This window comes from Sphaeramia orbicularis, chromosome 1 (genome assembly GCF_902148855.1).
Source record: "Sphaeramia orbicularis chromosome 1, fSphaOr1.1, whole genome shotgun sequence".
Taxonomy (NCBI): domain Eukaryota; kingdom Metazoa; phylum Chordata; class Actinopteri; order Kurtiformes; family Apogonidae; genus Sphaeramia; species Sphaeramia orbicularis.
This window is the reverse complement of record NC_043957.1, coordinates 27284488-27300302: the sequence shown is the minus strand read 5'-3', so window position 1 is coordinate 27300302 and position 15815 is coordinate 27284488. Positions and strand designations below refer to the sequence as shown.

Sequence of the window (15815 nt, the reverse complement as noted above, 5' to 3'; positions counted from 1 at the left end):
TAGTTTAGCTTTTTGGTGAGACACAAGGATGGTTCAGTGTTAGTCCCATATTGTTTACCATATGTCACGTTTTGTGTTGTGTGAAGTGATACTTGAGCATTCACATAAATAATTCACTGTACTACTATGAGCTACAGCATTGATGTAGTCTGTGTATATGCTAAATACAAGGCTGTACAGAGGCAGCAAACAATTAGTTTAGCATGAATGCCGTTTAAACTTTATATAGTTTCAATATATCTTTTTGTAAGGTTGTATTTGCCTTTTTTTGGTCGTTGCTACAGCCAGACTACCTGTACCTCTTGCTCCCACTTTACTTTCTTCCCTTTTCAATAGACTAGCATGAAACTCAGTAAAATAAATACATAAATAAAAACTATTGGCCTTTTCCAAGCTGAGCTGTTGTATAAAGTCTAACAAATTTTTACTACTGTCAGAGTTTTGAAGTGTTTGTACTAAATCTGTGCTTGTTAAATGTTTCATTTGACTGCATGCATGAGAAGACGTCACTCTCTTCTTCCCACCTGTTCCTCTTCTAATCAACGTCTGACTGACATGTCTCTTTTCTTCTCTCTGTGCTCTGTTACTGCTTTCCTCTTTTCTCTGGAATGTTCTGTTTGGTTGGATTTTTGCAAGACGGCATAGAGGATTCTGAGATGTTTTACATCCTTCAGATGGCTTGTGACCACAACTGTACAGCAGAAGGTAGCTGCTGGGATCTCCTAATAGGCTGTGCTGTATTAAGAGATCATCCTGCATTTTGTGTCACTGGTGTATGTTGGCTGTGATTGTACTGTGTTATGCCATTGGATTGGTACTGAACCACATCTTCCCCTTAAACCTGTGACCTGAATAAGACTCTCATGAGAACCAGAAAGCCTCCCTTTCTCTCGTTTGTGAATTAGACCTGTTTTATATCCCCTGAATTTAGGCTTACCCTTTCATGTGGTATTAAGTTTTTGAGTTCCTGTTGGAGTTGTTGCTTTTTGCATGAGATGGCCATTTGGTGGTTAAACAGACTGGTATATATCCCTCAACATCAGCATATCAGAATATTGATGTTTGCTTGTCCACATCACTTCCCCTCTGTAATGTTTGTACAACCTTTTACAGATATCATTTGTGAGTGATGATTTATGGTTAATCTTTTGTCCCATTTTACTGTTTGTGAAAAAAAAAAAAAATCCACAGGTGGTAATTATGACAGCCGCTTTGACGTGGGCAAGGCCAGCGGAACCTTGATTGTTGCACGGCCCTTGGACGCTGAGCAGAAATCAAATTACAACCTGACGGTGGAAGCCACAGATGGGACACGAACTGTCAGCACCCAGGTAATTGAAACACTAATGAAACGGTTGGAAGCTGATGAGGCAGTTGTCATGGTTCTGTTCTTCTCATGTGAGATGTAGCAGGAGGAAAGAGACAAGTAATGAGTGAAGCAGTGGCCATGCTTTCCTGGGTGTTAATATCATATATGATTAGAATAACACGATTGGCAGGTAATGGGTTTATTTATTAATTTATTTATTTTTAGTGGGTTTATTTCTATTTGCACAAGACCACATGTAATATCAATCACTTGAAAATGGGAAAAGATAATAAGTTATAAATTCAGAAACGACAACGTGTATATTAATGTAACTGGAGCATTAGTTATATTCTTTCCATGAAACAAACACATTCTTTTATTAATAGGTTTTCTAGAGATGGTTTCAGTAGTCAGCATTCCTCCTCTTCTGTTCCCTCTGTTGAGCATTGAGCTTCAGGAATCTTCCATTGTCTCATTCCTGAAGCAGGGATTCTGTGATGATGGTGCCGTCTAGCCAGAGGTTTTTTTAAAGTGTACATTCTTAAGCCCCCCCCTTTTCTCCCCTCTACTGTGTTTTCTCTCTGAACCTGTGAACCCTCCCTTACTTTGCACAGGGAAGAGCAGACATCCTTGGTTTTTTCTCTTCTAAATGAGAAAATGTGGCACATTCATGCATGCTTTATTGTCTGAAACTGACAAAATAAACTGAAAAATGTTTTTTTTATTCCAGATCAAAAATAGGAAAACTCAGTTATTGTAAACTACAGTCTATGAGCAGTTTCGATGGAGTGTTTCAAATGACAAAAAAGTTGCCTCCAAAGCAGTTGAATCCATGAATTTGAATATATTAATATGTAAATTTCATCTTACTTGCATATCTTGCTTCCCAGCTGACACCAAAGCTGAACTGCCATGATAAAAGCTTTTAAGCATGCGAGCTGTCTTCAGTTTTTGTTCAGATGGTCATGCCTTGTCCATGAGATTTTGATGGTTTTTACATGGTAGTTTGGGTCAGAGGGAACGTCGGCATTCAAAATGTGTTGTCCTTTGTCCTCAAAGGGGAGCATCAGAGAACTGTAGCTGGAAAAGAATCTATTTGTTGTCACTCTGTATGAATGAAGCCTTTCATCATCTGGCTGCTGTGCTCCACTGAGCCTCGGCTGAAGCACCGCCTTCACTGGCATTTTACAGCTCATCCGCAGATGCGTCCTTTAGTTTGTGCAAAAACCTTAAACAGCAGCCAGAGAGCAGCTACTTTTCTGTACTGTGATTTCTGAAAAAACCCTGACAAGAGGCACTTATTTAAAACCCTCTCAGCAATGCAGCATGCACTGACATTTTAAGTCAAATTAATCACCTTCAAAGGTTAACCTATTCACAGGGTCTAATTCCCAGTGGGGCTTAATTCACAGCGGGTCCAGCTGTACTAACCTTTCACATAAAGTATAACATAATGAACTTTCAAACTTTTCACTTAAGTGTTTCCTTCACATCCTGTGGTGTTGAATTTTGATGGTGGAAGTTGAGTTGAGACACTCTGACATGATGCCATATCCAATAACGTTGTGGTATACAGTATTTTATACACTAATCAAGAGGCTATCTCACATATGTGCATATATATTTTCACTGTTGGAACACATTTCCAGATGAATGTCAAAGTAGGAGTTGATCAGCCTCAGTGTCCTTTGATCTAAATATATATCATGAAGTTCAGGGTTGAGTGATATGACAAAATATGTCCATCAGTAGAGATCCAACAATACCTAGATAACTTTACTGCAGTGCTTACTAACTATTTTCCACAGAACACCCCCTAATGGTTAGCCTATGTAATGTATTGTATTTAATGAGAAGTTTCCTTTGGCTCAACTTGACACAATCCTGCTCCAGTTGTTTGGTTTTCCATCAGGTTAAAGTTGTGGATTGGACTCACTACATGGTACATGGTCCTAAATGAGTTAATGTGTTACCAAAAGGTGACATGAAAATGCTGCAAACTACTAACTGGTCAGGGGGAGCTGTCCTGTGACTGTATCATCATGTTACAAGATGGGACTGACTTTCAAACGGACACACAAACTGCACTGGAGGATGTTTGGGATGGTGACATTAATTGGTCAGTGTACTGCTACCTGCAGTTGTGATATTTTTATGGCATAATTTGCATCACACTGTGCTTGAATGAGCATCATCTTCAGAAAAGAAACAAATTTCACAAAGCTAATTCGTGTGTGCTTTTGTAAATTAAATCTTTGCTGTTGGTTTTGATTTCCTCTGCTGTTGACTGACTTTCGTAGGTTGCAACAGTTTCACGCAGTGTTGATGTGACTGCTACGCTCATTTGTCAACTTCTGATTGAACCCAATACTTAATAACATTTACAGACCAAATTGCTGCATTTATCCTGTATCCTCATTAGTTTGTTTCACAAGAAACGGGTCAAAGAATCACCTGTTTTATGTAAAATTATCTTTATAGCTTGCAGCAATGCTCTGTCTCATTGTCAGGCAGAACATTTTGAATGTCTGTATTTTTGTCTATTTTTTACTGCTGTGACTGATAGGCTTTCTCACAGATGAGCATGACTGTGTAAGACATTATATACCCAGATGACCACTGCAGGTCAGCTGTTTTCTGTCGAGGGAATGGATTTACCGAATTTGTATGCTCTATAAACTGCACTTTGTGATGTAGGCCAGCTGCCTGGGATCTGCTTTGAGCCAAATAGGTGACTGCACAAGGCATGCAGTATTAACGCAGACTGTACCATTTATGTAAAAAAAAAAAAAAAAAAAAGGACGCTCTTATGAAAATTATTTTTTAAGCTCTGAGATGAGGTATGAAAAAGAAATTGAAGCAGTATTTCTAAGTAGGCCTACGCAGTGTTTTAGTATATTTTATTAAAGTAGATACTTCGGGATTTTTTTTAGATGTTATCTGTAAACTTTAAAACAGCAATAGCAGTTGCCTGGCTTTAAAACACAAACTGTAAACTCACTTCTTGCTCAGAACTGCAACTGTGCTGTAACAGTATGTAACTGATAGGGTTGAAGTTTAGAAAAGGTTGTGTCATGGCCACTGAAGTGTATTAATTTACTCTCAAGATAGGTTTCCTGGTATTCATTTATGGGCAGGGTAGGCAAGCAATATTAACCCCTTCGTCTCAAGCAGAAACCTTGGGGGTAAAAAATGAAGTCAGTGGAAGTGGCAAAACAGGCTGTTCCTTGAATGGCCACAAGGCAGATTCCAAAAGCAAGCCAGTCTCTGTGTTAAATGTCCAACTTTCAGTAGAGATAAACATGTTTATAGCCAGGTACAAAACTGGTTTTGGTTCTTACATCTAATTTCACCATTAATTAACCGTACTACATTAAATTAAAGCTTCATTGATGAGTTACTTGATCACTGAGTTAGACTTATGGAACTTTGTCGGTTGGTAAATCCAATTTAGGTTTAAGAGCGATATCTGAGTGATGATTAGACAAAACATCCTCAAATTTGGCACAAACTTGCACTTAGACTCAGGGATGAACTGATTAGATTTAGAGGGTCAAAAGTCAAAGTCACATTGTCCTCACTAAGAGGAGCCGCATGAACGTATTTTAATGCCAGAAGAGAGGAAAGAGAGTGAAAGAGATAGTTTACATAATCGCAGTGCAAGGATTAACCATCAAACCCTTGACGAAATAATCTAATGTGAAGATTATTACATGGAATAAACAACCAATAACCCTTTTTTCCCCAAAAAGGCCTTGTAATGTCTTTGCAGCATTGACTTAATCCCAAGAGAGATAATTTCAAACAGTTTGAAAATGTCCCGCCACGGAATAGCTAATTCTCAAGAATGAATGTGTTTTCTTTCTGTTATTTACCTTTGAAGTAACTTGTACTAAATTTCTCTACAAATCACTCACATGCAGTGCACCTCGTGAAAGCTTAAACTCTGACTTATCTATTCCTCAAATCAAAGTCATGTGGAAACTGTGCTGCCAGACAGACTGGCCTATTTTCCCTCTCCTTGGAATGTTTTTTTTTTCTTCCCTTCTCGCTTTAGCCTCCCGGTGTCTTTCTTTCTGATTTTCTCCCTCTCAGTTTTCCTAAAACTCCACACCTATTGGCCATGCATGCAGGGAGGATGATTATTCTGTTTGGGTAGAATAAAAATGCAAACAAGAACAGTGGACCTCTGTGGGTAGTGGGCTGTGTTAATCCTGTTTTGGGAACATGTTGGAGTGCTTTGTGCCAGTGCCCTGCCTTTGCCCAGAACCTGCCACCTGGCAGGGGGGCATCCTCTCCTACACATGGCACAGGAGGACAATGAGCACAGTGAGAGCTCCCACGTGTCCTGTTCTGGATACTACACAAATGGTGTTTCGCTATTCACTTCAGTTGTTTGTTGACTGTTTTGTTCTTTTATGTCTCTATTTGTTTTCAAATTGTTGCCACAACTATCATCTGCGAATGAAAAACTTTGCTGGTTATACAGTCCCCGGTGGTAATATTAGGCTCCTGGTCTGTGGGAGATCTGTGGAAAACAGTTGGCCATTCTGCTGCATTTTCCATCTGACCATTGTAGTTCTGTGAAGGCGTCTTAGAAGGATCAGCTGATGCAGTCAAAGGGTGCTGCATTCCAGTTCGGGCACCTCATAGCCAGGAGCTGCGCCAACAAGGCAGCCTCGGCATTCGGCCGAGCGTCCCTTCCCCCATCTTGAGCTATATGACATCCTCCCTTGGCCGTTTAGAAGTACCTCAAGCTGTTCTGCTCACAATCTGTTCCTGGTCTCCTGTTTCTCCCATTATCTCATATAATAAAGACCCTTTTTGTGTCTTTTTGACATTCACATATTGTAAAAAGGAATTTCATGTAAAAATTCCTTGCGTTATGGAAATTAGCCTTAAGTAACAATAATCTTGTCAAACGTATTTTTTATTACAAAACCAATCCAACTGTAAGAAACTATATCTAACCTTGCCTTATCAAGATATTCCAATTAATATTGAGCTAGATTTGTTGAAAGATAAAACAATGGTTTGCATTATTTCACCAGAGTAAGAAGATTGTGTCTTTATTTTATGAGTGAGATCACTTGCACAACTTTCCAATTTAACAAGATTAGGCTAAATTGTAAAGAACTGTGGAGTCAGCACAACTTGCCTTTTGCCACTTTTCCCAAAAAGGTTCCTTGTTTTAAGAAATCTAACCAGAATGTAAAATGTGCATATCTCATTAGCAGATTTTTAAATCTTAATACATGATATTTTTGCTATATATGAGAATATTTGGGGTCTTTGTAGCCTGGCTATTTTTGCAGTGTAGTATTCAGTCATACATGTATGTTTTTTTCTTTTCAGTGAGTATCAAGGTTTTTTTTTTCCTTCATTTTATTCTCAGCCACATCGTTTGTTTGTGTTTCTTTTATTTTCAACCTGTGTTTGCTAAATTTGACCATTTGTCTTAGCTTTCTTTGGTTTCTATTTGTCACTTCTGTTTCATACTCTCATCTCACCCTCACAGCATGTTTTTCTTTTTTCTTTAGTGTCTCCATCTGTCACGTCTGTGTCTCTGTCCCAATCTTGTTCCTCTGCAGCATTCCCAGAGGAAGCCACATACAAAGACTACAGAGTTTTCTTCTGCACCAGCATTTTCTGCTGCAGTCAGGCTGTATCATGCTGCTTTGTGATGTTCGGGGGCAAAGTTGCTTTGAAGTGTTGAAGAGAGACTCCTTGAAAAGGGAAAAGCAAGTTTGTGTGCACATGGGGTCTGCAAGGAGGGCTGAATTGCCTTTTTGTGTGGTTTCTAAACCATATAAAATAGTGGATTGTGGATAGATGCGGTTACTACTGACCAGGTTCCATTCCTTCTGCTTCTTGACAGCAGTATCAGCTCTCGCCACCTTACTCATTATTCACCGGACGTGTTATCTGACGCTGGCCAGATTGAGATACATTGGACAGCCTCTTTGTGTGGATGCATGTGTGGGTGGGAATGTGCGTGCATGTGCGTCTCTGTGTACAAAAGGTTGATCAGGAGACATCAGGGAACTTGTGCTATATGATGTCTGGCATGACATGAGAAGACTTACGTGGCATGAGATCGACTGCCTGGTTGTTAAGGGTGAAACATATAATGAGGGCCCCACTTTCTTACACCGTTCTAGGGTTAGTCAGGGTTCCCACACGATTTGTAAACCCTGGAAAATATTGAGGCAAATTTCCATTCATGGAACAAATGAATAATAAAAGAAAAAGTACAATGTCATGGGAAATTATTTCAGCCGTCTTCTGTGTTTCTTTAGCTAAAAATGAACTACTTATCTTAACCGTAGTTAACACAAGGACTGCTTAAATGACACATTTAGGTGCAGATTGTTAAAAGTAGGGCTGCACAATATTGGAAGAAACTGACATTGTAAATTTTTGAAATCCTGCGATATATTTTGCGATATGAAAAAATGCTTAGGAGGATATAATGGCTGTGTCGCACCGATATAAATGGTCAAACAAATTAGTTGTGGTTCCTCTCGTTGTGGCAACAGGTGCACGGCACTATTGACACAGAACACATGTTTCAGTATCATCCTTGTTGCCAAAATAATTCCAGATAATTAACGTTACTTTTCTTCTTGGCACCAAGTCTTCGTTTTTGAGGATTTTCTCTTGTTCGTTGCTCATTTTTCAATGTTGTTACCAGGGACTCACTCTATGTGCAGGGGTGGACTCTGCTTTGGCAAATTGATTAAGAACGATTGTGATTGGTAGATCACTGTGCACAGTGTGTGTCAGGTACCCAGGTTGAAATTAGATGAGAACACGAGTTCATTAGCCTCCTACACTGCGATGTGACTAATATGCACACGTACATTGCAGTGATGATGCTCAAACGATATATTGTGCAGCGCTAGTTAAAAGGTAAGGTAAAAGATGTAGTGCAATTGCAGCTTAGTATTTGAGGTATTCATGTGTGAGCGGTAGCGGTTGAAATAATTCACAAGGGAGAAAAAAAACATGTTTAAAAAAATGTAATTATAATGGTGCATAAATGAGCATAATAGCTTTTCAAAGGAGACAATTGAATACAATGAAGGAATTCAATAAAAAACATGAATAACGAATACAAAATCATTAAAATAAAGCAAAAAAGGAAAAAAAAAAATAAAGTGGTCAGAGGAAATAACAGTGAAAATACTGAGATGTAAAGGTTATGCACATATACTGATATGTTTCCATAATACTTGTGCTCTGTTTACAGTAGCGTAAACACTATGTGAAGATTTCAGTGATAAATTACAGTCATACATTGAACATCTTCGTGAGAAGAACTTAGAACAGTTGACCCTTGTCTGTCATACCAGCTGTATCGTCACTGAAAATGTCCTGTAAAATGAGTTCTACAAAAGTGTGGGAACCCTGTTAGTTCATCGTCAGAGAAATGTGTTTATTTGAGATTACGTTTCCTGATTAGCACAATGACATATGTGGTCCATGACACAAGACTTGTGGCAACCTGCCATCATACAGCACCGATCAACAGCATGCAGCCATACACCCCCCAGAATGATGACATCTGTGGGCCTCAGCAGCATTGCCAACATCACAGCACAGAGCAGATTGTAAATGTTATCACTCCTGTCAGGTTGAGTCTATATTTGTCTGTGATATAGGCTCACGGTGATGAGAAAACAGTATTATGACGAAAACAACAGCGGGCAGCTACATTGACAAGAGACCAGACAAACTGAGGCTGCTGAGCTGATAACTGATCAGTACTTTTGTGACCGGTCTCCACTTGCTGTTTCTGCACCATACGGCTCAGCTCGGTGTGTTTCCTTACGGGACATCACCCCCTGGTGTCTGGTATGCAGGTGTCTAATCTGGGCTGATCCCTTTGTTCCCCATGTTTGGCAACGTTAGAAGCCCCTCACTGGTCTGGGAAGCAGAGATGGCATTCCAGCAGCTCTCCATAATCCTCTGTCGGAAGTCCACTAGACGAGTGGCTGGTGTTGATAAAACACGCTCCCAGTGGAATTTTACAGTTTGGGGATGTTAGATTCTTTGCTGTGTGTGTGTGGGGAAAACACAATGCTTGCACTTTTTCCATCCAAAGAGGCTCATGTGTCTAAATGTATGCCAGATAGTTGCTTATAGGTGCATTCTTTTTCTGCAGAACAGTAAAACATGTCAAATGGTCCTAAACATCATGCTAATTTTTGACATATAATATTATTTAATTATTAATGTCACTGGATGATCATCAAGTGTTGACAGCTTGCTGTCACGAAGTGTTTCACAGATATAACCTCATTTTAATCAGATGCTCCTGTACATTGCTGAGAATTCATTTAGATGCATTGTGGTTATTCGACACTGATTTCTTGTTTTCACTGTTTAAATATTGCTCTTTCCATCATATATATTGATGTGGTTTGTACATGCACTACTTATGGTGTGTATGTGCAGACAGAAAGGGCAGTGACTTAAAAATAAAAGAACCATTATCACAGCTTTTTATCAGCTAGGGAACTTGTTCTTCAGTCACTGAACTGCACTTCTTAGCAGTAGTATTTCAGATTTAACCTACAACAGAATGACATGCATTTGTATTTGGTGGTGACTGCTCGAGTAAGGCTTTGGAACATCTGTGCAAGCATGACACAGATGGTCCCGGGGATCACAAATCCTCCAGACAGAGGATATATGAACAAATACACATATAGATATGTTGTTCTGTTTAATTCAGGAGGAGGCTGGGGAGGTGGATGAGATCGAGAGTGGAGAAAGCAGCATGAATAAGAATAGCAGTCTAAGTGTCAGCTCTAAAAAACATACTAATTGGGGTGAGATTGGGCAGAACGAGACTTTTGACTAAATCAGAGTGTGTTCCTGAACTAGTGCACCACTCCTCTGTACTTACTATATTAGAATCAAATGACATCAGTACTAGTATGAGAAACAAGCTAATACATTTACACCAATATGTAACACTGGATTTATACTATATGGTTCATACTAGGCATTCAAACATATTCTTGATCATTTACAGTACTTTTGCGGTCCCCACAGGTGCTCATTCGTGTCATTGACACCAACAACCATCGGCCACAGTTCTCTCAGCCAAGGTACGAGGTGAATGTCCCTGAGGACACTCCTGCTGGCACTGAGGTCCTGCAGATCAGTGCTGTGGACGAGGATGAGAAGAACAAATTGACCTTTACACTCCTGAGCAGCACCGATCCCTTCAGCCTGAGGAAGTTCCGGCTTGATCCAGGAACTGGGACTCTGTACACAGCTGAGCAACTGGACCATGAGACTATGCACAGTCACATCCTCACTGTCATGGTTTGAAGAAATAAATTATGTTTTCACATTCCTATATATGGTTTAAATATAGTTACTTTATTTTGAGATCATTCATCCATAAAATTAAGCTAAGCTTGTTTACTGTATTCTGTGACTTTCAAAAGTTGGTATGAGGCAAGAATTAATTATGCCTTAATTATACTCTCATACAGTTTTCTGTCTTGGTTTTCTTTGTCTTGTTTTTGTCTCTATTTTACCTCTTCAAGGTACGAGACCAGGACATCCCTGTAAAAAGGAACCTTGTTCGTGTAATTGTGAATGTGGAGGACACAAATGACAACGCACCCTGGTTTATAGGCACACCGTACTCTGGCCGTGTCTTTGAATCCGCTGCCATCGGCTCAGCTGTACTCCAGATCACAGCTCTCGACAAAGACAAGGGCCAGAATGCAGAGATCACCTATAGCATCGAATCAGGTAAGAAATGTTTTGCCACTTTAACTTGAAAAAAGAGATATGTTCATTGCAAATGGTTCGTTGTAAAAGGATGCAAATTAAATCAGCTGGTAAAAATGTATGAGTCATATTGAATCTAGCTGCCCACTGGATCTTGATCATGAATGGAATACTTTACAAAGAGTAGGAGAATATTGGAGACTTTGTCCGAGGATCTCCAAATATGTGGGAGAAGAGCAAATCCCCACTCAGATTTTCCCACGGTGGCTTTGTGCAACAGTGAGTTGTTTCATGAGAATATGAAACATGTGCTGAAGGTTTTTTGTTTGTGTTGATGCATATTTAAAATAGCTGAAATGACTTAATGTACTTGAACTATAGTGTGATTTCTACTGAGTCAAAGTAAGATCTGGCAGTGTTCTGAAAAGGACATCAGAACAGTATTATCCTAAAGACAAGACTGAATGTGTTCTATAAGTGGTCTTTAACTGTATCCCCTACTAAATTTCTTCAAAATTCTACAATGCAATTAGAAATTACCATCAAAATGAATTTGACAGGTCTTAAAAATGGATTTTAGGCTTGAATGTGTGTATGTATGAGGTCCTAAAAAGTCTTGACGTTAGTGATAAACAGTGATAAACTGTAAATTTATTTTAATTTTTTTGCTTCTTGCAGGAAATGTTGCAAACTCATTTGCCATTGACCCTGTGCTCGGGATAATTACAGTTGCCAAAGAGCTTGATCGCAGCAGTAAGACCCTCTTTGAGCTTACTGTCAAGGCATCTGATAAAGGAATATCTCCAATGTCAACTACAGCTACTGTGCACATTGCAGTAACAGTTTCTGACAATGCAGCCCCAAGATTCACTGAAAAGGAGTTCTCTGCAGAAGTCAGTGAATCAGCCAACCTCGGAACATTTGTGAGCTTGGTCACAGCTGTCAGCCAGTCATCTGTCTTCTATCAGATAAAAAGTGGCAACATCAACCGTGCATTTGATATAAACCCAAACTCTGGGGTTGTTGTGACTCAGAGGGCTTTAGATTATGAGACTACGTCTCAATATAAGCTTATCATACAAGCCACGAACATGGCAGGGCTTTCCAGTAACACAACACTATTCATTCATCTCAAGGATGAAAATGACAATGCTCCTATCTTCCTCCAGAAGGAATTCAAAGGTGTAATCAGCGAGTCGGCCGCTGTCAACAGTGTTGTTCTGACCCATGAAAACACTCCTTTTGTCATCCGAGCCTCTGATGCTGATTGCGACAGGAATGCAATGCTCATATATCAGATTGTTGAGCCTTTTGCTCATAATTATTTTGCCATTGATTCTAGCACTGGGGCGATCAGAATAACAACTGCTTTGGATTACGAACAGAGGAGTGTTTATCGCTTCACAGTCCAGGTCCATGATCTAGGAATGCCACGCCTGTTTGCAGAGACAGCAGCCAATGTGACCATTGAAGTAATTGATGTTAATGACTGTCCACCAGTTTTCAGCCAAGAACTGTATGAGGCCACTGTCATTGTGCCGACTTACAAAGGAGTGGAGGTCATTAAAGTCAATGCTACAGACTCTGACTCTGGTCCTAACTCCAAACTTCTCTTTTCCATTTCTGAGGGTAATATCGGTGATAAATTTAAAATGGATCCAATCACAGGCATAATCTCAATTCAGAATGTCACACAATTGAGGAGCAGGTATGAGCTGAAAGTGAGGGTTTCAGATGGAAGATTTGCAACAGTCACCACAGTAAAGATAAATGTAAAAGAAAACAAGGAGAGCAAGCTTAAGTTTACCAGGGAGTCTTACAAAGCCTTTGTCAAGGAAAATTCATCTGAGAAGAAGACATTAGCAGTCATTGCTGCTGTTGGGAACCAGGTGAACGAACCTCTGTTTTACAGAATTCTGAACCCTGACAGCAGGTTTGAAATCAGCCGCACATCTGGGGTTATTTCAACCACTGGAATTCCATTCGATCGTGAGACACAGGACACATTTGATATTGTTGTTGAAATCACCAGGGAGGATAAATCTGAAGATGGGGCTCACATTCTTGTAACTATCACAGTGGAAGATGTGAATGACAACAAGCCTATGTTTGTGAACCTGCCCTATCATGCCCTGGTCCAGATGGATGCAGAGGAAGGCCATGTCATCCTACAAGTCTCAGCAGTCGACAGAGACAAGGGTCCAAATGCAGATATCCGCTATCAATTTAAGGAACATCAGGAACACTTTCAAATTAGCCCATCTGGCGAACTCTCAGTCCACAACAAGTTTGACAAAGAGTCACTCAATAAAGACTTTGTTGTTGTTATTATTGCACAAGACAATGGCGAGCCACCACTCTCTTCAGAAGTAGAAGTGCCAATAACAGTAGTGAATAAAGCAATGCCTGTGTTTGAAAAACCTTTTTATAGCATTGAAATCCCTGAAAACATTCAATTACACACACCTGTGCTTCATGTGCAGGCCAATGACTCAGAAGGCCCTCGCATTGTGTATACCATCTCTGAGGGTGACCCCTTCAAGCAGTTCTCGATTGATTTCAACACAGGTGTTATTCATGTGGTTCAGCCTCTGGACTTTGAAACACACCCTGCCTATAAATTAAATGTGAAAGCCACAGACTCTTTAACCGGAGCACACTCTGATGTGTTTGTCGATATCATACTGGAAGATGTAAATGATAATGCTCCTGTGTTCCTGTCAAAGGTCTATCATGCTAATATTTCAGAGGCTTCTGTGATTGGGACTTCAGTTCTGCAAGTTGAAGCCAAAGATTCAGATACTGGTAATAATCAAGAGATTTTCTTTCAGTTGGCGGAAGAAAAAGGAAAGATTGCAGATTATTTCACCATTGACCGTGACACAGGCGTCATCTCCACAGCTCAAGTCCTCGACCATGAGGAAATTCAACAGCACAAGTTGAGAGTTCGAGTTGTGGATGGAGGAGTTCCAGCTCTCTCCAGTGAAGTTATTGTAACAATAGATGTTACAGACCTCAATGACAATGCACCAGTATTTACCGAGAACATTTACAAAAGTATCATCAGCGAACTTGCTCCTCGAGGACATTTTATCACTCAAGTCCAGGCATCTGATGCTGATAGCTCAGGTATAAGTGAATTGCAGTTCTCCATCGTTTCTGGTAATGAGGATCAAAACTTTGCTATAAACAAATACACTGGTGCCATTGTGATTTCTAACCACCGTAGGGCACATATGCAGCCTCTTTACAACATTAGCATTTCAGTTTCTGATGGCGTATTCAGAAGCTCAGGCCTTGTCATGATAACCGTTATTGGAGCCAATTTCCACAACCCTACTTTCTCTCAGGCTGACTATGTGGTGGAACTTGTCGAAAATTCTCCTGCTGGTACTTTGGTAGCAGAAGCAAAGGCAACAGATGATGATGAAGGCATTTATGGACAAATATCGTACAGGATCGTCAACGACTTTGCTAAAGACAAATTTGCTGTCAATGACAATGGAGAAATTTTCACTCTTGAGAGTCTGGACCGTGAGAACACTATTGAAAAAGTTATTCCAATTTCTCTTGTAGCTAAAGATGGCGGTGGAAAAGTAGGCTTCTGCACTGTCAATGTCATTCTCACAGATGTCAATGACAATGCCCCACAGTTCAGGGCAGTTGATTATAAAGCCACTATTGCATCAGATGTCCCAAGGGGAACATCTGTGATTAAAATAGCAGCTTCAGACATGGATGAGGGAAGCAATGCTGACATAGAGTACTCAATCGAAGCAGATGTTGAAAATGTGGAGGAGAACTTTGAAATCCACCCAATGTCTGGGGTCATTGTAACCAAAGAGAGCCTCATTGGACTTGAAAATGAGCTCTATGCCTTCTTTGTTCGAGCAAAAGACACCGGGAACCCACCCAAACACTCAGTTGTCCAGGTTTACATAAGGATTGTTGCACCAGAAACGCCAATTCCCAAATTTGCTGAACCACATTACCGTTACACAATTGCTGAAGACCTGCCCATTGGCACAGAGATTGATGTAATTCAGGCTGAGAGCGAACAGCCCATTGTTTACAGCCTTGTGAAGGGAAACACACCTGAGAGCAATGAAGATGAAGTTTTTGTTGTAGATCAAGATGCTGGAACACTGAAGCTCCAGAAAAGCCTCGACCATGAGACTACCAAGTGGTACCAACTCACTTTGCTTGCCCAGAACACACATGAGAACTTTGAGATTGTGGAATCTGTAAATGTGAATATTCAAGTAAAAGATCTTAATGACAACAGCCCCGTCTTTGAGTCGGACCCTTATGAAGCAGTAGTTGTGGAAAATCTCCCAAGTGGGACTCAGGTGATCCAAGTTAAAGCCACCGACCAAGACTCCGGAACCAACGGTCATGTTGTTTACAGCCTTGACCCCAAGCAGAATTCGCAGGAGATCTCTGAACTGTTTGCTGTTAACAGTGAAACCGGATGGGTTACCACCTTGAAAGAGCTTGACCGTGAAAAGATGGACAGATATACAATCGCCGTTCTTGCCACTGATCAAGGAGACAAAGTTCAACATGTTACGGGCACAAAAGTGGAGGTAACAGTCGCTGATGTGAATGACAATCCACCCCGCTTCACTGCAGAGATATACAAAGGCACAGTCAGCGAAGATGACCCCCCCAGTGGCGTGATCGCTATCCTGAGCACCACAGATGATGACTCTGAGGACATCAATAAGCAAGTGAACTACTTCATCACAGG

The 15815-nt window shown here is 40.3% G+C and overlaps 1 protein-coding gene across 1 annotated transcript in view; it reads left to right on the top strand.

Annotated features, from left to right (window-relative positions):
* fat1a (FAT atypical cadherin 1a) overlaps positions 1–15815 on the top strand; it is a 95592-nt gene that overhangs the window by 42616 nt on the left and 37161 nt on the right. Inside the window, 4 exon segments of the mRNA XM_030133700.1 lie at positions 1192–1331; positions 10373–10648; positions 10876–11086; positions 11744–15814. Of these exon segments, the coding sequence (XP_029989560.1) occupies positions 1192–1331; positions 10373–10648; positions 10876–11086; positions 11744–15814 (4698 nt within the window).